At 43.7% G+C, this 26,384-nt stretch overlaps 1 protein-coding gene across 2 annotated transcripts; it reads right to left on the bottom strand.

The window, feature by feature from the left end:
• Window positions 1–652: 652 nt before the first annotated feature.
• On the bottom strand, window positions 653–25,081 carry ANXA13 (annexin A13). 2 transcript variants are annotated; one of them, XM_087734698.1, is made up of 12 exons: window positions 24,980–25,081; window positions 23,185–23,259; window positions 12,509–12,587; window positions 10,364–10,458; window positions 8,505–8,675; window positions 7,820–7,853; window positions 7,655–7,734; window positions 5,739–5,807; window positions 5,419–5,520; window positions 3,079–3,154; window positions 2,133–2,245; window positions 653–920 (listed from the first exon to the last, which is right to left on the bottom strand). In XM_087734698.1, the coding sequence occupies exons 1-12, from the start codon at window positions 24,992–24,994 to the stop codon at window positions 801–803; spliced, it is 1,029 nt and encodes a 342-aa protein (XP_087590824.1). In that variant the 5' UTR covers window positions 24,995–25,081; the 3' UTR covers window positions 653–800. The 2 variants fall into 2 exon arrangements, with proteins under 2 accessions (XP_087590824.1, XP_009469344.1); XM_009471069.2 differs by lacking the exon at window positions 23,185–23,259 and having other exon boundaries at window positions 24,980–25,046.
• Between the last annotated feature and the right edge of the window lie 1,303 nt (window positions 25,082–26,384).

The following is a 26,384-nucleotide window of genomic DNA, read 5'->3' as shown; positions in this document are numbered from 1 at the left end:
CTCCTGCTCAAAGCAGGGTGAGCCATGAGATCAGACCAGGTTGCTCAGGGTTTTATCCAGTGAGATCTTGGAAACCTCCAAGGATGGAGACCATGCAGCTATCCTGAGGCCCATGTCTGCCTCTGTGGGAACAGCATTTCCCTGCCTGACAGATCCACCACACGAAGCCCCATCTCTTCCCCAGCTGTGATCCTGCACCATATCCCAGGAGGTGGTGCCGATGGGGACTGCAAGTCCATATCTCCTTCATGGGATAACTTAGGAGGTGACTATCCTGAGAGGGCAACTCACAGGCAGGGAAATCACTCTGACCTTCCCCGTTGATAGCAGGATTTTAATCAGGGCCTGACTTAAATCATTAATTCATAGCCCTCAGGTTGTTTAAAGAGCTGCGATAATGGGCTGAGAAGAAATTACTATCCATTTTCTCTTGGCAGGACTGTAACGGCATGACATGGCACCCGTTGAATTGGGGAAAGAACAGGGATAATCTTAAGAACGAGAGAAAGACAGAAAATCTACCCAGAAGAAACAATGACAGAAGATTCCTCCACATATGCAAACACAAAGAGGTCAATTTAGATTTAGTTTTTTTAACATGTCTTTATTGCTTAAGGACATTTGGCGAGATAGCCATAACATAAACCTCACGTCCAGCATTACTTGGCAACACATTTCCCAGCTGGAAAGAAAATAAATTGGATTTTTTTCTTTGTGCTAATGCCACATTTTTTGGATGCTATTTTGGAAACTAATCAAGACGTGGCTGCTCAGCATGCCTCTTCGTTCTTGATGGCTTTTTAGTGCAAAAGAGCCAGCAGCAACTTTCTGAAGTCCCCAGAGGTATCAGATCGGACAGCTTCAGCTAACGACTTCTTGTACATTTGCTGGAACTTCCCTTTTATTGCTGGCAGGTCGCTCTGAGGAGACACCAAGAGCCTCTTTAGAAGAGTGGGACATGCTTCAAGTAATATGCCCTGCTCCTACTAGGAACCCTGGGGTCTGATCCAAGGTCCACAGCACCCAGTGGGAGACAGACAGGAGAAAGCAGGAGCTCTAAAAATCTTGGAGGACTTTCAGCTTACCACTCGGATTTGAGGTAAGCCCATGTCAGATGATGTGGTGAGGGGACGCTAGCTGCGAAGAGGCCTATGGGCCTGCATGGAGAGATGTGCCGGGGCGGCCAGGGGCATCTCTGCCCGGCGCTCAGTGGTGCCATGCGGGCACAGCCTTGGTACCAGACAAACTCACACAGGTCGCTGTGAGCTCCTGAGGCCACTCTGTGGTGGCAAGCAAAGAAAGAGGCACTTCCAGGAGTATGGCTAAAGAGATTTGTTCCACCCACAAAAGTAATTTTCTGGTTATTACAGGGGGAGAATTAAATGCCCTGTCTCAAGCTTTCCTGTGAAAAGGCACCCATTGGCACAGTTCTGATCTTTATCACTGGGGGTTTTAAATGTTATCGTGATTGGACCCTGTCTTAACAGAGAGACTACCCTGGAGCCTAATTTCTCGCCCTGCCCACCATTGAGAAATACACTCTCCTTCTCCCTGGGAAGGACTCCTCCTCCGTGTCAAGACTGAAACAGCCCTGGGGTTAGAACCTACACAGCTTACAAGGAAGGAAGACTTAAAGACTATGTTTAGGATCTCAAATGTCGTCTGCAGTTTTGTGCTTTTTAAAATTACAATTATCTCCTTTGGCTCTTTATTTTTCTTCCCTCCTTCCCATCTGTTTTTCCCAGCTGGAATCATATCTTTATAGGCAATTCTCAATTTGGGAACTGCTGTTTTATCATTACTTGACTAGGAATTTACTTTTACACATTCTATTGGGGTGAGACCTCCCAATAACCTCCTCCCAACTAACCTCCTGGTTAGTTTTAACCAGGTACAGTTGACTCCACTTGAAATTGCCTGCATGCTTTCTGGTTTAGTTCTTTTGAAAACAGAAAGAGATGCAATATCAAAATTAGAGTTGCCTGGGTACAAAAGCAGAGTGTGACCACTGATGTCATTGGGCTGAAATGAGTTGACTGAGCACATGATCTACCAGGACTCACTCCATACCCTCTACATTTGTATTTCTCCTAGAGATGATGTGAGGTATTACAGGTCGCAGGGTACCCTACCTCAGCCCTGGTCACAAGGATGCGAATCAAGGTCTCTTCATCAGTCCCACCTCCTTTCATTGACTTGTACAGAAGTGTAGCGAAGTAACCTGGGCAGTCTTTGGCACAGCTGACTAGAGAAAACAGTAAGAGACATCATTATACTTGTATATTTACACTTTCTGATACATCTTCAATGAGAAGGAAATAAATAAGAAAGAAATAAAGGAAACCCTCTAGGGTTTATGCTCAGACATACGAGCTGGTAGGGCTTTCATTCTGTGACTGGTCCCCTATCAGTATGCAAGGAGAAGTCTTGGAGTCTGAACAGGGACATACATTTCTCCACAGGGAAAGCATTTTACACTGTGAGATGATCAGCACTGAGTACCCTGCCATTCCACAGTGAAAATGAAATTAATGAGAACGAGCATTTGCCCCTCTGCAGTTCTTGCCCGTCTGTTCTTGGGGTAGCTGCTCACTCCACAGCTCACAGGGGCAAGATTTGGGAGAGTCCAGATCCAGATGGATAACAGCAATACCAGTAAGATAACCAGAACCAGGGCCCAGGCTTAAATACTGGTCACAGTCATCTTCAATGCTAAATTGCTGTCGAGGACCCTGTACATTTTTGTGGTGGGTGGCTAGCACACTTCTGACGATGCCCAGGCATCCTCTGGAAGTTATCAACAGCCATGGCCTCAGGGGCAGCTTGGAGGTGGCCACCCTGTGTTAGAGGGCACCTAATTTAGCTGCATGGAGATGAGCTGTGTCTAGCAAGTTTTATTTCTAAAACCAAGGGGTCCAAATCACTTCTGAAAACTGGCTCTTCTTGCTGAACGATATGTCAGCTCAATTTAGGGCTACCTCGATGTCTGTTGCCAGGCTGTACACAGACCCCCAACAACCAATGTCAGATGATGGCAAGAACTAGAAAAGAAAGCTCTTGACACTTTTTTTCTTTTACCAAGAGTGAGATAAGCCTTCTCCAGACCTCCAGACGTTTCACTTTTAATGGATTCTTCTATGTCTTTCCCACACACCTACGAGGACAAGAAAAACGAGCCATCAGAGCCGCTGTCTGTACATGTCATCCCACTACTATAAAACCAGCCTCAGACTTAGGATCCAATAGTAAAAGGCCAATTCAGATCCTTCAGAGCTTTTCCAAGGGAGTAATTCAAGGGCAAATGAAGTTCTCCTCTGATGTAAGTGCTCACAGATCCACTGGCACCAAGAGAAGAAAGTCTATGTGGCCAGATAAGGCACAACAGTTAAGAGATGGACAACCTAAATCAAGCAGTCACACATATCTAAGGGCTTTGAGGACAAAGAAGCTGCAGCTTCTTCTTGAGTGAGCCCTAGTCAGGAGAAACTGTTCAAGTTTCCTCTAACTCCTCTATCAAAGGCTGTGGATGGCTCCCACACAAATAAGATAATTTTTGGAGCTTTACCAGCTCTATGAAGTTTTGTTACTTATTGTCTTTGGCGACCCAGGGAAAGTTTACAAGTGCTGCATTTCCCGAGTTTTTGTATTATTCTGTAGGAAAGGGAAAAAACAGATTGCTACTTCAAAACAGAGTTTATCCTGATTTTTGTGAACTTCATGAACCTCAAAGCCTTTTACTTTGTTCTGTTTTGCCTGTCAGGATGGCCCTGCATGGTTCAAGACTCCAGTGGACTTCTAAGTCAGAGCTGGGAGACCATGGGTACAAGGCAGGAAAGGGTACCTTCTGACAATTTGAACTTAAGTTCTGCAAACCCTCAGCGTGGTTTAGATCTATCTGTCCAAATGCAGAGTAGGACTGATGTTTGCACGGCTCTAGTCTTGGCCCACTTCTACTTCAAATACAGCCAGGCAGGATGTGGTAGATCGGTTTGGGCAACCTGATCTGCTTGGCTTTACGACTCAAAAAGCCAAGGTAGCTTGGCTATCGGAGCATTTAACTGAATCCCCAGGGTTTGGGCCACTCCAAGAGAGAGAGTTTCAGTTAGTGACTGGTTTTGTTCTCCTGCCAGCAACAAACCAAAACTTGGATTAAGCTGCAAACATTTTTCCAACTATGGGTTCCTTATTGTGCTGACACTGAAATATGGCCTTGACTGGAATTTTTTTCATCTTCAGTGCCTAGGGTTACAGTATTCTGATGAACTCAGAGTCATCCTAGGGAAGTTCAGGACTATGAGCCAGAGGCTGGAGGGGGCACCCTTTCCTGAGAATAAATGTCTCTGCTGAGCTTCCCCCTCACTGCCAGGAGAAGGACTTCGGATCTCCCATTGCTTTGACTTTCACAGGTCATTTCCAGGTGAGAGGCCTCAGTGGAGGTTGGTTCCAGGTCCAGGCATGAGTAAAATGACCCTGGTGGGTGACACAGGGAGAAGTACCAGACAGCTGGGATCCTGCTACCTACTTTGCCTTATGCTTGGAGACAGAGGAGCGTGCAGCAATGTACCTGCACAGGCTGTCTGCCCAGTGTGGGCAGAGAGGAAGAGGCTGGAGACATACCTTCAGTACTTAAAGAGGGCTTATAAGAAAGATGGGGACAAACTTTTTAGCAAGGCCTGTTGGACAAGGGGTAATGGTTTTAAACTAAAAGAGGGTAGATTTAGACTAGATATAAGGGAGAAATTTTTTATGATGAAGGTGGTGAAACACTGGAACAGGTTGCCCAGAGAGGTGGTAGATGCCCCATCCCTGGAAACATTCAAGGTCAGGTTGGATGGGGCTCTGAGCAACCTGATCGAGTTGAAGACATCCCTGCTCACTGCAGCGGGCTTGGACTATTTGACCTTTAAAGGTCCCTTCCAACCTAAACGATTCTGTGATTCTATGAATCTACGTGCCTCTGCCCAGCCAATATGAGTGTGTGAAGCAGGGGGATCAGGATGGGAGACCTTGTCAGGCTCTGCTTTGGAGAAGGAGAGGAAAAGACCAGAAAAGCAAAACCCTGCTTCAGGGCAGGAGTTTGTGAACCTGTCCCTTTCCTGGTCCTTCTGCAGGAGTGAGGACACGCACCGTCATGGAGCTGTGGGAAGGAAACAACATCGTGATGTTTATTTGGCTGGATGTTGTGTGGGTTATGAAGGGTATAGGTTCTTCACTGGCAGAAGATATAGCTTTTATCTCCTATGTGTCTTTCCATAAGATCAGGATCCAGTCGTATAGAAGTGTTTTTCCAAGATTCTTAAAGCATTCAGAAGTTTTAAAATGGCAAATGAAGGCTTGCCTGCTCTACATGTCGTTGTAGGGTCTGCAAACTACATGTCAGGCCCTACGTAACCCACATTGCAGAAGAGATTAACTCACCTTTTCATAGGCTTGAAAAGTAGCTCTCAGCTGACTATAGCTTCTCTTTGCTAAGACCACATTGAAAGCCAGCTCCTCTGTTCCCCAGCGGCCTTCTCCTGCCTTAAAGATTGCATGTTATTTTTTTGAAGTGCTTGTTTATTCACAGTAGAGACAAAAAGTCAGCCAGAGCCCTTGATCCACCAAGATCCAGCCTGTGCCCCCCTTGCTCATCTCCTTCCACTGCCATTGCCCCCATACTTGCTGTGTTTAGTCACCCTCAAGGCAGCCCTTACTGCGCAGCATGGGACAAACGGGGATTTTTCCACAATTGCACTTACTTTATACAGATCTGTGGCATCTCGCTCAGCGAGCTCTGCGTTGACCTGTTGGGTCTCATCTCGGGTTGCCTACAGGAAAGGACATGACAATAAAAAAACCAGACCAAGTGCCGGTGACATTTCATAGTGGAAAGGAAGATTGTCAGCTCATGGTCTTCCCAAATATTTTGGTTATAGTTTTGCTGCCATCTGCTGACAATGCCTAGTAACGGGGCGCGGTGGGACTTGGTACAGTTTTGAATGGTCTGTTCACATTTACCACAGCCCCTGGTCTTGCTGACTTTAGAGGTGAAGCCTGTATGGTAGTGTTTATCTCCCAGTTTTATTTGCTGTGTACTGGGACCCTTATGAGGCTGCAACTCTGATGCCTCTGGAGCAGGAAGGGGCTATCGGGGCTGGGCACCATCCCCTGCAGATGCTCCCCAGTGGCAGGGTGGCTTCCTGGTCCCCCTTGTCCCCAGCCTCCTTGCCATCCCGTGGGTGTTCCCGCTCTCTCCCCCTGCCAGGACGTGTCCGGAGCTGAAAACAAAATCAGAGGAAAACCTGATCTGAGTTTGGAGTTAGCCTTGCTTTGAGGAAGGCCGGACCAGAGGAGCTCCAGAGGTCCCTTCGCACCTGGCTTGTTCTTTGGTTCTGCTTTCTGCCATTTTTTGTGGGTGTTTTGCCACTGGTGGGCAGTGGTAGTGTGCGTGGCCAGATGTTGGGGTGGGAATGGGGCTGAAATGTGCAGATGGAGTTGGGGCAGGCCTTTGGTTTCACCCCCCGAGGGCTGAGCTGCTGGGTATGTACAGCACCCTGAGCTCAAAGTGCAAATTTTCTTAGGAGAAATCTTAGTGTACCCATCACCTAGCTACCGCAAAAAGGTTCCCAGTACCTGCAGTGAAGTGCTGATGGTTTTCGTGGTGCTGGATATGCCCTGATAACTGCAAAATATTTTCCTGACTAACCTATGTACTCTGAGCATTCACTAACACTGTAATTCCTGGTAGAAATTATGAAGGATGAATCTATGAAAATAATCTATGAATAATATGTATTTGTCACTCCTGAAAATATACCCTAAGAGGTTGAAGAGAGATGTATCCATGCTTTCTAAAGTGAGAGTCTAATTGTGGTGTATTTAGCAATGTGACTATTAGGTCTTTAAAGCTTTTTCTGTTTATTGAATCTTTTCATTTCTAAGGGCTGTCTGCTCAGACTGGCCACCACTTTGCATTCCTAGGGATGATCCTACTCTTCTTAGTTGTACTGTGTTTTTAGGGAGATAATTTTTTTCCAGCCTGTCAGAGTTCAAGGAGCATCTGGACAATGCTCTTAGGCATATGATTTAGGTTTAGGTGGTCCTGCGAGGAGCAGGGAGTTGGATTTGACGATCCTTGTGGGTCCCTTCCAACTTGAGATATTCTATGATGCTATGAAGCTGGTTTAAAATAAAGTGTATACTACTGGAAAATATGCTTTTTTTTGTGAATGGAAAATTAACAGCCATCTCTTTCTTATTTTTTCTGTATCTATCTGAGTTGTAAATTCCTCAGCTGAGATGAAAATCAGAATTTGCTTGTTTTAGGCCAAATTCAGCATAATGTAGCCATGACCTTGAGTGGATATTCTAGCAATTACCGTGGTACAAATAGTAATAAAACAATGCTGTTGTCTTTAAATTATTAGAATTTATAAAATTACGTCTGATTTTATATAACTCCTTTAGTTATATTAAAAAGCTATAAATACAGAAGGCTCTTATCCTGAAGAAGGCCTTTTGCTTATTATAATTACCTCATTATTGTATTACATATCATAATTGCATTATTATAAATACCAGTTAATACTTATTGTGATTACCCAGGATAGACAGGATAGAGAAAAGGAAATATCTCTATCAGGTAGATGCATAGGAGGAAAGCCCCCAGCCTTACCTCTAGCACAGTGACTAATATCTTCTGTAGGGAGCCACTTGTCTCACTTTTAACATCAGACTCTAGATCCTTATCAAAGACTGTGGAGAGAGAAAACCTGTGAGGGTTCACCCAGTGGTAAAGGCTCTAAATGAAGGTGTTTGAAAGACAATAAATAGTACTTACGCCGTTTGTATGCCTCCTTTATGTTTACAATTTCCTAGGCAAATAAAAAAAAAAAGGCACATTAATAAGGGGAAATATAAAATAAATACAAATAAATACATTTAATTAATTGATAAATAAGCAAACAAAACCCCAACAAGTCAGTACCATGCCTGTGTTGCTTGAGGCATAGCAAGCATGGAGGCAGGAGAAGCCAAATTCCCATTCCCTGCTCAGGCTGGGACTCACCACAGCGCAGAACACAACTCGAACCCAGCCCAGTTCAGGACAGCATTTCCAGGGATGCCTGACTAGTGCGGGCATCCCTCTAGTTTCATTTGTTTTTAGGCGTAAGCTAAAGGGCTTTTTGAAGAGAATCACGTTTTCGTACCTGGCAGGAGCCACCTCTGAACGGTCAGAGCAGTGCCAAAGCTCCCTTTACCAGCCACCCAGGGATTTCTCTATCATCAGTGCTACCTCTGTGCCATCTATGGGAGACGTGTGCCAAACCAAGGAAGGAATTTGAATTATGTTTCTCTTAACTCCTGCAAGAGTTTCAGCCCCAGTAGGGCAACCTTACGGCTGCAACCACTGACAACAGGATTTCAGCCACGGAAGCTGGTCTGATCCCTTCTCCTTCCAGGCGGATGCTCTTGGCGAGCTCTTTGCCCTGCTACCTAAGGAAGGTAATGCATGGTGTCCCAACCTTATTGTTTCGTGTGCAGAGAATCTCGATCAGCAGCGACTCATTCGTCCCAGCGCCCTTCATTGCCTTCTGAAGCTCTCGGGCCTCGTATTCGCAGGGCAGGTCCAGCAGAGCCAGCACAGCCTTTTCGAAATTCCCACTCAGGTCTCCCTTCAGGTCCTCTTCCAAATCCTGCAGGGACAGTTGGAAGGGTTAGCCCAAAAGCTGAGGTGGGATTAGAGGGTTTCTTAATTTGTTTCGGGAAATTTCATGATTTCAAAGCTTTTTCTGTACCGAAAAGGGACAAAAGCATAAAAAAGCTTTTAAATACATGGACTTTTGGAAAATAATTTCCCTAAAAATTTTTGTTTCAGATTGAATGAAATGATTGTCCTATCTTCAAATACCAGCCGGTATCGGTCCAGTTTTGACTCTTATTTGTTTAATTAAATGTGAACTAGTGTTTTTAAAAGCATAACAGGAGACTTTACTCTGAAACACAACGCAGAAACTTCCTGCTTTGAAAGAGCTGCAACAGAAGGGATCAAACTTACCAAACTTCTCTTCCAGTTTTGGTTAAAATTGACTTACTGGAAAAAGCAACAAATTTCTACAAAGCGCTTTGGTGCCAAGCAATCAGCATTTTTTCCACCAAAAAAAACCCCAAAACCTTCTGTGATCTGATCTACTTAATTCAAAATTTAGTAAGACCCCAGAGAAGAACTAGCTAGTGTATGAACGCTGAGAAGGATGCCTACTGATGATTTATTTGAAGCCCTATCTGCAGTTAACATTTCCGGTAGTACGGGAAATACTTGACAAGTTCAGAACAACAAAAGAGAAGCCCAGCTCTAAATCTATTGTTCTTAAATATCCTCTTACACAATTGCAAGTCAACGCTTACTCTATGGAAGTCAACACTTGACATCAGTGTTGGAGCAGTTTCAATGCACGCACCATGAATCTTGCTTCCTTGAGCAGCCGGAGAGAGAAATGGTACAACTTGCGGCTCCTTCCCCAGAGATTCAGGCTGCCCAGGCAAGCGAGAAGGGTTGCTACGTGCTGATGTAACTGGGATGTCTCATGGCATTTGCTCATTTCTAATGCTTATTTTTATTAATCCTCATTTTAGAACTAAATCTATAGTATTTATGTAACCAAAATCTTTATCATGCTTGCTGTAAGTTTTACATATAGAAGGCTTTCAGGTTCAGTGCTGTCTGTCTTATTAACATGGATTAACGACTAATGAGCAAGCAGACCTTAAGAAAATACTAATTTAATAATAAGCTCTGCAGGATTCAGCTGTTTACCTAAATAATATATTGGAAGCTTTATTTTTCTTATACACAAAATCATTAAGGCAGTCTACATTTCCTCCTCCAGAAATCGTGCCCAATGAGACTTCTCAGTTTTACAACGTGTATTCTACTTCATCACTGGAAGAAATCAATACTACATCTATTAAATGCAACAAAAATATAATGATGTAAGATCAAATAGTTCCTCTGAATGTGCATCTGGTCTGAGAGGGATTCTGACTTAAAATTTCCCCTTTACATTAATTCCTTTTTCTGAATGTGCTGAAGATGAACACAAGCTGAAATATTTTTTATTTCAGTTATGAATGATTTTCTAGCTCTCTCAACTTTGCTTAAAATGCTCTGATCTGGTTAAGGCTGATTTCAAGAAGACTCTGAGGCCTAAGATTAGAAAGATAATTGATATTTTAGGAGATAAAATAAATTGCTGAATCAGAAACTAAATGATGTCCTCCTTAAATCCACTGTGCCCTTGATAATTTCAAAAGCAGAGGCCTGTAGGCTATATTTCTAGCAGGCATGCGGTTTGAAACAGAGAGGCCATTTATTTCGAAATACCTTGCTATACAGAGCCTTGTACTTCTGTTTTATTTGTTGTCTCTGCTCCGATGTTCGACTTGACAAGACTTCAATAATTTTCTTTTCATCAGTTCCTGAAAAAGAAATCAAGAAACTGAGTCTTCTGTTTGAGAAGTTTGGACACTGCTCCTAAAATCAGGGTTATGCCAGTGCCTACAGGCTCACATACATGTTTTTGGTGGCAACACTTGTCTGAGTAGTTCCAAGGGATCAGCCAGCAGATCCAGTTCATTAAGTGTGCAAACGCTTGTGCCGGTACAACAGAACGAACGGTGTGGGGCGAGATGCCGGGGTAGGTGTGGATGTTTAAATCAGCTTCATTAAACCACAGCCTGAATGTACAGCCTGTATAAAATGGGTTGTGCTTTGCGCTAAATGGACTCAGGAAGAGCAGGAACCGGCCTTTGTGGTCTGAGACTCTGCTGATGCTGTTTTGCTTGGCAAAAGTGAGAGTGAAGTGGGAGCATGGGGTGCCCTGGTGATGGGCACTGCAGCAGCTGCATCTCCCGGGAACCCACGGGGGAACTGAACACTCAGCACCCCTCCAGGAGAAAGCCCTCAGCAGCTTTGAGCTGTGACTTATGCAATGGCTGGAAGCAGCTTACAAAAGGCAATGACCTTTTTCTTGTACTTTTCTTGCCCTCAGCCATGTAAACAGATGTTTGCACTAAACAAAGCTGCTGGACGGCATTTGTTATGTTTGTGGCTAAAAGAACAGGACTGCAGCAATGCTACTTGGATGCCTGAAAGACACAGTAGAGTAGCTATTGCATTAACACACGTGTCCTGGTGCACTTCCATCTCAGGGCCAGCAGCTTGCCTCAGGCATTATTTCTTCAAGACAGGTTTTGAAATGGAGAATGTGTTTCAGGAGGGACCTATGACCCTGTGTGTGACGGAGACTGCCAAAACGCCCATAGCATATACAGGGTTTAGATGGCTGACCAAAGGCATTGAGCCGTATGCCAGGTCTGCTGATGCATGCATGTCATGCTGATGGACAGTGCCCCATGCTCTCCTTGTGGTCTTCCATATGTTGCATCCACCTACTGGGCTTTGCGCTGTGCCTCATCGCAGGCTCTCGGGAGCAGGGACCAGCAAGGGTTTCTGAGGAGCTACCAGTACAGACAATAAAAATACAGATGATACTGGCATTCAGCAGCAGCTGATGCGTTTTCACCCCTGCATATAACCACTGGGTACATATAGGACAAGTTTAGGGCATCTTGGCCAGTTCTTCCTGCTTAGAACCAAGACAGAAGCCATGGTCCAATTTTAGAAGAAAAAGCACTGCTATCTGACAATGCGGGGTTAAACTCTCAGTAGGAGAGTCCTCCAGGGAACTGTCTTGAGGGGGCTCAGTTGATAGGACAAGAACAATTCCTAAAATTCAGGCACTTAACTAGCTGATCCTGAATGCGCTACTGCAGGAAGAAATGCTTAAATACATGTTTACGGTGCAAATGCCTGGAGTGGACCAATAACTTATTGCTCTCATGGGCTGCTTGGCTGTTCTTCCTGTGCTGGGCATTGTCACCTCCATGGACCTGAGGGCCCATGAACACTGTGAATTCCTCATTCACATCAGTGCACAGTCAGCCAGCTTACTTTAAACTACCTTAGAAGATGGTGGGAGCCAGTATTTTTGGTTAAAAATTACTGATGCAGATTGAGGACCATCATATATTCCTTTCAGCTGATGAAGTTGCAGTGAGCTTTGATAAGCATATGGAAGTGTTTTGATCGGTCCTCGAAGGCGTGGGAAAGGACATATAACCATGACCTTAATCTGACCTGACTAGCTAGACCCCATAACTGTCATATCAGCCTTGACAGCTTGATGTTCCTATTCCAGGGAGCAAATATCATGTTTATCCCAATCCCCTGGAGCCAAGCAATTATCAAACTAGATCTTACCAGCCTTTGAGGAACAAACTGGCTTCCCTTCCCATTTATCTTAATCATATAAAACTTCATGGGTGTGCATGTTCTTTGAGTCAGTAAGTGACAGAAAGCATAAAGATTACCTGAAACTGGTTGAAACAGTTGTTTTGCCCTAAGTTTATGTATATGCTCTTTATAATCTTGAGTTGCCTTTTGTATAAAAACCAAGAGCTTTCTTACCCGCTCCTTCGCAGGCACTATGTATTTTCTTGGCATCTCGGTCTGCATCAAAGCCATGATGATGGTGTTTATTGGTTGACTAGGAAAACAGAGACACAACAGATACATGGGAAACAATTTTGCATTAGTCTCTCTGAATGACAGTGGTTTGGGCCAGGTTCTTGCTTGATCTTTGTTCATGTCATCTAAACTGTGAAGTTCGTACTGGGCTTTGCTGAAATACTGTATCTGTCACTAGGGCTCCTAGAATCGGTCCACAAATAGCTGTCATCACATGACACATGGTGCTGATAACAAAGTCGTATAACTTTGTTCTGCCAGTTCAGGCTTATTCAAATAAGCCCGTCACAAGTGGGGTCCCCCAGGGATCGATACCGGGCCCAACGCTATTCAATATCTTCATAAGTGATCTGGATGATGGGATCAAGTATAGCCTGATGAAGTTTGCAGATGACACCAAATTGAGTGGGGAAGTAGACATTCTGGAAGGGAGAGCCACCCTGCAGGAAGATCTGGATAGGCTGGAAGAGTGGGCTAACAAGAACCTTAGGAAGTTTAACAAGGACAAGTGTAAGGTCTTGCACCTGGGAAAACATAATCCAGGAGTGCAGCTCAGACTGGGATCCACCTGGCTAGAGAGCAGCTCCATGGAAAGGGACCTGGGGGTCCTGGTGGGCAGGAAGCTCAACATGAGTGAACAGTGTGCTGCTGCAGCCAAGAAGGCCAATAGGATGCTGGGTTGCATCAAAAAGGGCATCACCAGCAGAGATAAAGAAGTCATTATCCCACTCTACTTGGCGCTTGTCAGGCCACCCCTGGAATACTGTGTACAGTTCTGGTCCCCGTTACACAAAAAAGATGTGGACAGGCTGGAGGGGTCCAGAGAAGGGCCACCAAGATGATCAAGGGTCTGGGAAGCCTGCCGTATGAGGATAGGCTGAGAGAGCTGGGTTTGTTCAGCCTTGAGAAAAGAAGGCTTAGAGGTGATCTCATCTCCATGTACCAGTGCTTAAAGGGGAGCTACAAAGAAGATGGAGACTCCCTTTTTACAAGGAGTGACATGGTGAGGACAAGGGGTAACGGGTACAAGTTACTCCCAGGGAGATTCCGATTGGAAACGAGAGGTAAATTTTTCAAAATGAGAACAGTCAATCATTGGAAAAATCTCCCCAGGGAAGGGGTTGACTCTGCTACGCTGAACACATTTAAGACTCAGCTGGACATGGTGCTGGGCCATCTCGTCTGGACGGTGCTAGAAAGGTTGGACCAGATGATCCTTGAGGTCCCTTCCAACCTGGTATTCTATGATTCTATGATAAGGTAATAACTTCATACTAGGCATCTTCATGCCAGATCAAATATTATTTGTTTGTACCACATAAACAGTAGGCCAATAAAAACACCTTATCAGACAAGTACAGAACCATGCCCTGTCTCCGCAGTGCATTTGTAAGTACTAGGAGCTCACAATCCCAACCAGCTGAATAAAATCTGGTCCTGCAAACCCTTCTTGCATTGATGCATTCATACAAACAAGATAATTGGAGATATATAATGTGATAAAGCTGGTGTTTTTTTTTTATTTTGGCAAAATAGTACATGTGGTTACCTTGAGCTAAATCTATCAGGGATAATAACTCAAAGTCCACAGCCGCAGCAGCATTTTACAGCCTGACATATCAATGTAAGCAGAAAACCATGCCTGTTCCTACTAATCTGACAAGCTGCTCAGGGCTGAAATGCTGCTACACCCTCTATTCTGCTGTTTCCAGACAAGGGTAGAAGTATCTGACACCAGGAGGTCAGCAACATTTTTATCCCTTGGTAATATCATGAATCAGATCTTTAAAATGCCTAAACTCTAAAAGAATACTGGAAAACAGGTCCTAGGCTCCTAAATCAAGTAGAACTATATGCACACCACGTACTTGGGGAGTCTAAGCGGGCACTTCAAGTGCTTTGGCATTTCCATTCAAATAGCAACATGTGGATCAGGCTACTTGCTTTGCAGGGCTGCCAGGCGCTGGCACCACCACTGTTAATTAAGGGTTATGATACCCCAGGGCATGGCACTCTGCTCTCCACTAAATTAAGGGTTATGACACCCCAGGGCATGGCAGTCTGCTTTTAAGCCCTTCTGAAAATGCCACCATCCTGCTGAAAAGCAGAAGAGGCTAAATGGCTGATTAACCTCCTTGTCTTTGGGGATAGCACAGGGCAGAGGCGATTCCTGAAAGACATTAGGCACAAGATCATTCTGCTTGTGGGATAAAGAGAATTTAGCCATATGGCTGTGCGCCATGCTCTGCCACATACCCATATGGCCAGAGAACAACCTGTTTTATTTACAAGTATAGATACAGCCCTGGTTAAAATTCACTACCTGCGGGGTCCCAGCCTCGATCTTGCCCACTGATGCAGCCTTCCTATGCAGGAGAGGGAGAGCTGTTTCAGAACTGTACTGATTTCTACTCTGTGGATTTTGACAGGTGGATTTTTCTGCAAGGGATAAATGACAAAAGAAATTGATGTTTGATACCATTTGAAACTTGTAGGCATTTTTCTTTTAAAAATATGGGCAGAATCACTTTAATATAGTTCTTGCTTTAGAGTTAAGATCTTATCTTAGATTTGAGTAGTGTGCTGGTTGAAGATTTTTAGATTTTTAATGAGTTACAAGTGTCATAGCAATTTTGGTGATAGCATGATGTGGAGTCTGAAATATCAGGTGGACAGACTGCATACAAATTTTGCAGCTGGACGTAGGATATAGGGGAACTTGCTTTCACAAATTGGTCCAGCTCCATCTACCCAGTTACTTCATTTTCTTCTATATTTCTCTCCAATGCTTCTATATTAATTAGTGTAACCGGAGTTCTGGTGGTAAGAAATCCTCTTTTCACTTCCAGCCTAGCTGTATTCATGGCCTGCATCCACTTGTTTTTTCTGCCAACAGTGTTCCTTAGCTTGAACAGTTTTTGCCTCACTCAAGCATATTTTAGACAACAATCATTTTCCTTTCCAGCTTTGGCTAGAATTGCCACAGATTTATTTCTCTTAAACTGGATAGATTGTAACTGATCTAAAACTAACACTTCTACCTTATTGTAAAGCACACCAAGCAATTTTTCCTACTGTAAATTACCTTTGACTTTAAGGAGATGTAAGATAAGTTTGTAGTTGAAGATGGTCTGCAATGCTTACAGAAGCATTTGAAGACTATTCTTTGATATTTCAGCATGTGGAGCCCTTATGTTGCACAAATAAACAGTTTAACGAAAAAGGTCAGCAAAACCAAGAAAGACATGGAGGGGGGAAATAAGAGCTGTGGTGGATTCAAGGCATCAGTGGTTAGAATCGGTGGGCTGTTGCAATACACTGCAGACATTTCTGAAGACAAAACCTTGTATCTTCCTTGAGCTAGAGACAACTAAGCTTGCAGTAGATGCAAAGAGCTCGTCTGTCAGTAGGCAAGAACAGAAGAAACACTACCATGCGCATGCCAGTTAGCTTCCTGTACTGCAAGAGAGAGACAATATGTACCCTACCTGAAAATAGCTGATAATACAGCTGAGCAATCACAGCTATTTTTCCATTTCCATCATCTCAAGCAGATGCCACAACCATGCTCAGGAACAGAGGTTTATGGAGGAGTGCTGTCAAAACGACAGACAGGGTAGCTGCTCGGGATGCTGCTGACAGTGCTCACCCGCTGCGGCTCCAACACCAATCGATGCTGACAATGTACATGGACAAATGCAGACGCAGACCCTTACACGTAAATCGCTAGGAAGGGCCAGCAGTAATGTGGCTGCTGACCAGAGCAGTCGAGACGCAGGCCGAATAGCGATGGGCAGAGCTCTAAAAAGGGCTGGATTGATCCAAGGATGTTGACTGCCTACCCCAGTCTTCATTTTTGCCAGGTCCACTTTATGTGCTTTATTTAGTGGACACCTAATTTCAAGCTTCTCTTGGGTTGCTGTTTTCATTTTTCTTTGGCTTAATAAGAATAAAAATTAAATCTCAAAACGGCAGCACATAGAAAGGGCAGACTGATCCAGCCATGCTCTTTACAGCAGACTCCTGCATGTGAGTGGGGTCTGGAATAAAATTAAGGGCCATATTCAGTTGTCTAAATGTAGGTATCTGGTGCCGTTAGAGATGTGCCAGGGTAAGCTGCCCGCTGCCTGTCAGAAATGAGTGGTCTCCTGTGGGACCTGCATCTATCAACCTGGTGCGGATGCCTCACATACCTGAAGGCATCACCAATGGTTACTGGAGGTGGGCAACAGAATCACGCCACAGCTATCTCACCAGTTTTCTTATTCTTCATATATATTTAATTATGTTCACAAAAATGCATTGGAGAAAACCAAGGTTTTAAAAAGAATGACTTAAACCAGTTTCATATGCAACCACCTGAGCTTTCCTTTCTACCAAGCAGGTGAGCACCAGAAACCCCTCTGCCTGGTTTTCCACAGATTTACATCTCCTGTCGGGCTGATGTTGGTGCCTCTGCTGCCTACTACAGCTGAAGCAATTCCTGTGATGAGCACAGGCATGATGGCCCATCACTCTGTGGATTCTCTGGTGTCTTATAAGGGCTGAGCTCATGCCTCAGTCTTTTGTTCAGGGGATTTCTAATACAGTCTCTCTCTTCTCAAGATTTTAAAGAAATGTAACAGGCACCTAATAATTTTGAGACTAACACCCTGCTGGTAAATTCATCTACGAATTGTCCAGTGGATTCAAATATTTTTAGCTAGGGTAGCAGATATATACATACTGCAGTGTCATGCATCCTGTTTCTTTAGGAAGCCAAGCCCCAAACAATCCATAATGTCCCAAAGGTGAGCACAGGAATGCCAGGAAAACAAACAGACAAGCCAAAACAATTGAAAACCCACCACAGATCGGAAACTGTGGAACCTGTTGAGATTTCTCCGTTCTCACCGTGCACAGTCACTGAGTCACCAGTTGAAAGACCTTCTGGGAGCCTCGTCTCCAACTAATGAACCAGTTCTCCTCCAGCTCAGCACTGCTAGAGCTGTCAGGACTGGTTTGGGCAGAGCTGATCTTGCTGTAGGCAATGGATAAGTGAGCTGACATCTCAAGGTGCCTTCCCATTCTATGATTTTCTGTATTTCTCTTTTGTGTGGAGAGGAAAATTTATTTTCTCTGTCTACCAAGAAATGTCCCAAACCATCTAGTCACCTTGTTAGCATAATCAACGGCAGGACTTGGGTGTCCATCGCATTAGTTAAATTGATCTAATATACTAGGATCATGAAAGAAAGCTTTTGGCAAATCAGCACCTACCTGATTAATTTTTTGTCAACACAGATATACTCAAGATTAATTATTTATCCTGGCAGAAACCTTTTGTGAGCTATAATGCAACTGGAATCCAAGGTTAACTAGACTAACAGTACTGGATAGGAAAAAAAAAAAGGCATGTTGTCTTAGATCTTGTGGTTTTAGTCTTGTAGTACGTCACAGGTTGTCAGGATAACATCTTGTTAGCAGAACAAACTCTGAACTCCCACCCAAAGGGGCAGTCTTAGTGACAAATAGCCCAGATCTCATCTCTTATTTTCCAGCATTTCCATGTGTTAAGAATAAAACACAAGAACAAACATGGGAGTAGGCTGCTGTATATTGATTCTGATCTACTTCCAAAGACAGACTGAAAACATGACGCTATGTTTGTACTTCATCAATAGTCTGATTTACTAAAACAGACATTGCCAGTCATAAAAATTGTTTTCAACCTGTTGTAATGCTACCTTAGGTCCCTTTGAACTGCGTCAAAATTTGGATCATAGCAGAAGGCATGTGCATAACAAGAATAGTCACAGCCTCCTACCGCTACATAAGATATATTATTCTTATATAATAATGTCACCCTATTTTAAACCTATGCATTCCTAATAGAAAATATAGCTTCCTGCTTGTGTCAGTTAAAAATGGAGTTGAGACTGGAATGAACATCAACAGAGAGGAGGAAAAGCCATTTCAGCAGTAGCATCCAACCTGCCTGACAAGCGACATCCCTCCTCACCCATGGCAAAGAGCCTGGAGACACATATCACCCATCTCGGAGCTGTGGGTGGGAGAGCTTTCAGAGCCGGCAGGCAGAGGATCGCCCCTCCACTGGGAGCCTCTGGCTTTGCTGTGGGATGTACGAGGGCCCTGGGGCAAGCTGGCAATGGGGCCTGGTGACCTGTGGCTGCTTTCTGCAGCAGCGAGGCCCTGGGACACCGGCACAGCCCTGTTCCTGGCCGTGTCAGCCAGCCCGGCACGGGGCTGCAAACGTTCCTGGGGGATAAAGGGGTGGCTTGCTCAGAAAGCCCCAGACCATCAATCAGAAAGGGCAGAAAAGCTGATAAAGCCCATTTCATTTCTGTGCCTAGGTACTTCCATTAGAAAAACTTCCAAATATTAGAGCTCTTTAATATAGTGGAGAAGCAAAAGAAGCAAAGAGCAATTACTGGTAGGTAAGGTCAGGTCTCATCTAACTAGGAAAGGCTGTTCAGGGGTGAGGATATCTGGTCATTAGCAGATGGCGGGTTCACCATCTCCTATCATCCTTGCATCAAAGAAGGATGTTCTTCTGCAAGCTCTTCTTCAGTGAAATTCAAATAATTGGGCTGAATTATTCAGGCAGGAATTTATGTGAAACGTGAAGGCTTGTAGCACACTGGTCAGAGTAGATGGGCGCTAACATCTGAAAGCAGACAGAAGCAAAGACTGCGGCATGCTGGCAGTGGGGCAGTATCAACAAGCACCAGGGTTCGTGCTATGGTAATAAAAAGGTGGGGCTGATTGATAAACACCTTTTTGACGCATGTCAATTGGCAAGCGCTACCTTAAGGACTACCTGTGTCCTGCTGACTGAAAGGTTTCTTCCTCTGCTGTTTTGTAAAACGTACCTGTCATTTTTGTTTGTTTGAGCAATTTTCTCAGTCAACCACAATATGTAACTGGAAAATTGCCATCTGCCTCTTTGACTGCTCAGAGAATGGTATCAGCGTCTCCGAATGCCGTCCGCCATCTGCCAGGCAGGCTGTCACTCTCCCAAATCCTTACGGCTGTTTTAGGTCTAACAGCTGTACGACAGCTACACGCACTGTCAGGCTAGCTTGTTGCTCACAGTTTGTTGCTATCAAGAACAAAACAATTTCTATATGAAGTCTATACTGGATAATACAATATATGTAAGCCACGTAGATTAGACTTCGTTACTCAGCAGCCTTTGCAATGACTCAGTGACACTTTCCAAACTGGGAGGTGCAAATAACCTTATTTTCTACATCTGAGACTAAAACTACAGTGACAAAAAGATCCTAATAGAATTAGTTGCGTTTACTTTTTCCTGTTACAAACAAGTGGCAACAGTGAAGGTAATTGCTCTGACAGTTATTTAAACTGCAAAATTAAAACCATCTCTCTCCTATCATGACCCTCCTGTTTCTAAATATCTGTTAATATATAATCTCATAATAGCTTAGGGCTAATTTTTTATCCACTCAACTTATTCATGCTCATCACCACGACAGAGAAGTCCACAATGAAAAGAAAGAAACAGTTTGGAGGACTGAATTTTACATTGTCCTGTTTTAATGTGTCTAAACACTGGTGGGACTTCTTAATGCAGAATACATTTAAAATCAGTTAGCGAGCAGGGCACCATGCAGTGGGAATGCCGAAGTTGCAAAACTGCAGCTTTTATTCCTAGAGGGCCCAATTTGTCTGCTTAAATACTGACACCTTTGAGACGTGCCAGAGCACCCGGCACCTGCGTGGGGCTGGCAGAGGTGACACGGGGCTGACAGGGACCTGACTCCCCCGGTGTGGCAGCTGAAGTCGAGGCAGGAGAGGATGCCAGAAATCTTCAGAGACACCATGCCTGGGTTTAGTCATGAGTCGCCCCTCACATCACTTCCTTTTAATACTTATCTTGCAAATGGAAGCCACAAAAAAATAGCAAACAAGCAGCTTTATTCACCTAGGACAAATCTAGAATTCCAAGTCTGGAACAATTCTCTGTTACGCTGGGGTGGACTTGTCTACTTTTATTTTATTGGCCATAATGCCTGGTTGGAAAACACTGTGTATGCTGGGCCATTAGAGATAATGATAACTAAAATGATTGGAAACTGGCATATTCTGCCTCCTTTTCAGCCGAGATACCAAATCTCTGACCTGCATACTGATACAGAGATAACTCTAGTGTTCTTATGTCTTATTAAAATTTTTATACTCCTTACCTCAACTAAGACTTGTGATGAGTTCTGGTAAGTTAACATTGATGGAACTGATGTAAATTCTTGTGTATGCCAGCATGAAAGCTAACATGATGTAAGCATACCTATGCAGGGCTGAAAAACATGGACACAATCTTTGGGAACATCATGATGACTCTTTCATGTATTCTAAAGCTGAACTATTTAAAAGGAGAAGAACTGGAAGGATGTTGCACCCCATCAGGGAAGCCCCAAGATTACCTGCTGCTCCCCTTGATCCCTTCATTGTTTTTAAAACATTCCTCTGCAAGGTGCATTATCTAAACACCATCTATATATTCATAGACACAGAGAAGGGCTGTTACTATACAGGCATTGCATGTTTAGTGTCCGACAAACCAACTGTGTCTATGGAACTTGGAGGTTTCTGTCTAACTCCTTTCCACCTCCCAGGGCGGAGGAAGTCTCAAGATGATACTCCCAGGTCAGCTGAACCGCCCAGAGCAGCAGTAATCAGTCCGTTGCTTCAGTCAGTAGTCAAAATTAATAATAAAGGCAGAATAATTTTTTTGGATAGTAACAGCAGAACTTGGTAGAATATACTAAAAATGTTGTACACAAAGAAGGTTGGAGTCCGGACAGTTCGGCATTTTTTATGTTTTTGTAAAACATAATTGTTTGACCTGTTTACATTATGTGAAACAGAAATATAATGACCCTTTGATACTTCAGATGGGTTCTTTTTTTTGCCACAAATGCATCATAAATTTTTCATGGGCAGATGCTTGTTAATACCTACCACAGCTGCACTCACAGGACAGCATCAGATCTAAAAGAAACAGCAAATATCCTGGATAAAAGGGGACCATGGAAACGAAAAGAATCTGCCACAGCTCTTCCTCAGTGTTGAGTGGCTGAACAAGAAGGTATTTCTGTCTTCTGCTGACTGTGGGCTTATGGCCAGGGACTGAACAAGAATCAACTGTCACTGAATATTGGTCTGCCAGGGGAAGCAACAAATAACAATTGTTGAGCTTTGCGATGAGATAATAAAATCACGCTGTGGTAAGTAATACTTGTACTAAGGAAATTTTTCTACAAGGATAGACATGTCCGTAGGCAACACAGAAGCCCTTGTGATGTTTGTGAGCTTATCCCCAAGAGGACCCCTCAGGCAGATGTGCTCTCCAGGTTATACTTACTTTTTTACCTTCAAGTTCTCAAACCATCTGGCCCACAACAACCTGCCACCCCCTACTTACGTTAGAGTCCTTCCTGGCAGAAGGTTTGGGCTGCTTTACAATGAGAACATGAAACTTAAGGGAGTCCCAGTGAATCTCAAAAAGTGGTTTAAATTGAAAACAAAGAACTCGCCCACCCCACAGATTAATTCACGTCACAAACATCACAGAAAACAACACAACAGTGCATAAAAAGTCTTCTTGGATTCTTGAGAGACAGAAGGTTAAAAAACAATTACACAATTCCACAATTCCACAAAAGTCAAAATCCATCAAACTTTTCAAACCATCGTATCATCAAAACCATTGCTGCTATTCCCAAAATGTCCCCAAAGCACCTTGCTTACAGCAGAGCAGCTACCCAGATTTTCAGGCAGATTGATTCTACTTGTGGTAATTTTGAAGACAGCAGAAGTACAGATAAGCTTGATGCAAGACTGCAAACAGAGAAAATAATTAGAGACTTTAAATCTCTAAGGATGTGCAGTCAAAAACTTTGTTCGATTGAAGAAAAAGGGACCGGATCAAGTTCAGAGAGCAAAAAGCCTGTGGAAATATGCAGATTTGGAGCTGTAATGTTGCATTAGGTGCAGCTCTTAATCAAGAGCTCAGTTTCTAAGAGAAAGGTACACTTTAGAGCTGGTTGGAAATTTTTTGTTGAAAGCCTTTTTTTCAGTAAAATTTGTTACTTTTGTTCAAATTAACATATTCAGGAAGATATTAGTTTTGATGAAAGCACCATTTTAAAATGAGACATTTTGATATAGCTGAAAAGTTCCATTTTAACATCCGCATAATGGAACCTTTTCTTTGAACAATGCTTAGCTTTCAGTGAAAACTTCACTTAATAATGACATTCTTTTAAAAAAGTTTTAAAACCTAAATCCATTGAACCAAATAAAATACCTCATTTGACACAGATGATTAATTTCATATTTCTCCCAGCAGAATTTGGGCTATTACAAAAAAAGTCACTTCTGAAATTTCAAAGCAGACAAAATTTTCGAAAGATGCAGTACTCAACAGAATGAAACAACCCAGTTTTACCCAGCTTTCCAGTGTCAGCCTTGACCATGAAAGAGGAGTTGCCTTTGTGCACTGCAGTGCCTCCCAAAGCCACCATCAACCACAGCAAAATATGCTGCAACACCACGGTGCCCCCTTCATCCTTCATAAAAAAAGTTCTTACTGGCTCATCTGCTGACAAACTGGTAGTCCCTACGGTTGGTTTCCGTTTATCCGCTGCGAGTATGTAAGATTTGCTCTGGAGGTGTAAAAAACACAATACGTAAGACGCTCATGAACCTATGGTTGCAAAACACGAGATTAGGAGAAAGAACAAACTGCAGCTGAAAAGCTCTGTTAAGAACTTAATATTTTCAGGCTGTTCCAGAAGTGATTCTTTGATACGGATGCAGGCATTTCTCCAAGGTTACCTGTAATTTCCTAGGGACAAACACAGAATGATGCAATTCCCAGATGAGTCATGGGCTAAATCATAGGATTTTATTCCAACATGGGCTCACACCTCTTCCCATTGAAGCCTACAGCACAACTCTGGTGTACTGCACCTGTGTCCAGCCTACCTAGTCCAGCACGGAGCTCATACAACTGCTAAACCTGCCTGAGATGCAGTGCTGAGATCTCTCTTGCCACAGATACACCTCAAATGCCTAGTTTAAACATAAAATGAATATGCTTGCTCTACAGTGCACTCAGTGCAGTGTCCAGTGAAAGGCTCTCCAGGGTCAGGACCCTCAGGAGATGCCTGCCAACAACCCTAAGATGCGTGCTTACGTGGACACGCAGGGCTGTGCGGCAGGAGCCTTCTTGGCCTCCTTTCCTATGCAAAGATAGGTTGCTGAACTGCTCGCTTCTCTCCCCTTATGCAAGCAGCCAGGCCACAAAAGGATGGTGAGGAGATGGGGGCCATCTACCCTTTCACAGGGAGTCAAAAAGCTCCTTGGCTTAGTAGCTGGAGCTTTGCGCAAATGGGACAGGCTCTCTTGCTCAGTCTGGCAGAGAAAACGTCCTGAAGAGCTGGTCCAAAAGCAGCAGATGCTCAGCACCTCTCAAGGCCTTGCTGAATTTGAATTAAAAAAAATAGTCACGTAATAAAATAATATAAATCTTAGAGAAACTAACGTAACATCAGCCTGTATCAGCAAACAGGCTGTCTCCTGTTCATACATCCTGTAAAACTGCAGGTTTTCAGCATTCAAGGAGAAAATGCGCTGCTGAATAAGTACTGCCTTTTATCCATTAGGTTTAAAATTGGAGCTAAAAACCCCCAACTTCTTCAGCACAAGCTACTTAACTTTGAGAAGGACCAACCATTCACAGCTATCGCACACAAACTTCTGATGATCAGGTTGTTTTGAGGTTTAATATTTTTATGCAGATTTAGATATTTATTATTAAACACACAAATGTTAGCCAAAATTGCCTCAGTCAAAACTCATACAGTAATTTGATGTAGTAAATCCTGACAGCTGGATTTTAATCAGGTCCTTCTGTGAGCATCACACTTTGAGATTACTCCCATCCCTACTATTCAGCGATAAACTTAGCTACATTTTGGAAGTGTTGGCCTTTGGGACAGGAAGTTTTTCATACATCTTTAGGGAATTATTTTAGTGTTCAGAATGTTCCAACACAAATTTGCTAAACTAAAATTAGTTTTCCCATGACATCCTACACATAATTTCTTTTGCTCAGACTTAAAGTGCTGCCCTTTTTAACTAAGCCACAATGAGCATTAAAACATTCAGAACCTGTGTGTTACAGTAATAGCTTCATTATTCATGTACTGCAATTAAACGATGTTACCAGCTACATACAAGTTTCCCACCCACGCGTAAAGTAGATTTTGAGGTTAAATTCTTCATTTGCAGCTGTATTAACATCATTTAAAGTGAAAATGGACAAAAATGAGATCAGGAAATTGTTGCATTCTTGACAATCCAAATTAAATAACTACTTACGTGTGAACTGCCCATTTTTGCTTAACCTGAGTGTGGAGGATGCAACTCTTCTGCTCTTCAGTAAAACAAGCATTCAGATGGAATAGTCAACTTTTACTAGAGCAGCTAAATCCTACCCAGCCCTGGGTTAATCAATAACTGCTGGCATTATTTAAATTCTAGTCATTTCAAGGTGGGGCATATTCATCATTACATGGTGGCTTATCATCCCTGCTATCTAATATCACATCCTGTTGGGTCACGGAGCTGGCTGGTTTCTCCAAGGAAAATCAGGATTTCAAAATATAAGCCTCGAGATTATATGTGCTCATTTATCTAATTGTTATTACAATGATTTAAGACATATAGCTATGATAGTGCCCAATGCGAGCTTTCCAAACATTTTGGAAAGGATGCCTCCTCTGAAAAGTTTGTATCGGATCTTATGGGATTTAGTGGTATTTAATATGTCATCGAGGACCCTCAGCTCCTACAAAATATTTCGAACAGAATCTCACTGCCTTTATTGGGTTTACATGGCAAGGTTTTGGTACTGGGAGGGTTGCAGGGGTGGCCTCTGGGAGAAGAGACCAGGGGTTGCCCCCATGCTGGACAGAGACAGTGCCAGCTGACTCCAAAATGCATCCACCGCTGGGCAAAGCTGAGCCCCATCAGTGACGCTGGGGGTGCCTCTGTGATAACATATTTAAGAGAGGGTAAAAAATACTGCACGGCAGCTGTGAGAGAGGAATGAGAAAAATGTGAGAGAAACAGCCCTGCAGCCAGGAAGGTCAGTGAGGAAGGAGGGGGAGAAGGTGCTCCAGGCGCTGGAGCGGAGATTCCCCTGCAGCCCGTGGATGAGACCATGGGGAAGCAGGTTGTCCCCCCACAGCCCATGGAGGATCCCATGCCAGAGCAGGTGGATGTGCCCTGAGGGAAGCTGAAGCCCATGGAGAGCCTGTGCTGGAGCAGGCTCTTGGAAGGAATGATGGCCCATGGAGAGGTGCCCACACTGGAGCAGGTTTTCTGGCAGCACCTGTGACCCTGTGGGGGACCCACACTGGAGCAGGGGAAGAACATGGGGAGGAAGGAGCAGCAGAGACAAAGTATTATGGACTGACTGCAACCCCCATTCCCCATCCCCCTGCACTGCTCAGGGGAAGGAGGCAGAGAAAATCGGGAGTAAAGGAGTGAAGCTGAGCCTGGGAAGAAGCAGGGGGAGGAAGGTGGTTTTAGTTTTGTCTTTGCTTCTCATTATTCTACTCTATTTTTAATTGGCAATAAAGTAAATTAATTTCCCTAAGTCAAGCCTGTTTTGCCCATGACAGTAACTGGTGAACAATCTCCCTGTCTTTATCTCAACCCATGAGCTTTTTCATCTTATTTTCTCCCCCTATCCTTTTGAGGAGGGGGCGTAAAGAGCAGC

The sequence above is a fragment of the Nipponia nippon genome, unplaced genomic scaffold, assembly GCF_047370975.1.
Source record: "Nipponia nippon isolate SJK-2023a ecotype South Korea unplaced genomic scaffold, ASM4737097v1 scaffold_1, whole genome shotgun sequence".
Lineage (NCBI taxonomy): Eukaryota > Metazoa > Chordata > Aves > Pelecaniformes > Threskiornithidae > Nipponia > Nipponia nippon.
Note: the sequence above shows the minus strand (reverse complement) of the source record. Positions and strands in the feature narration are given on the sequence as shown.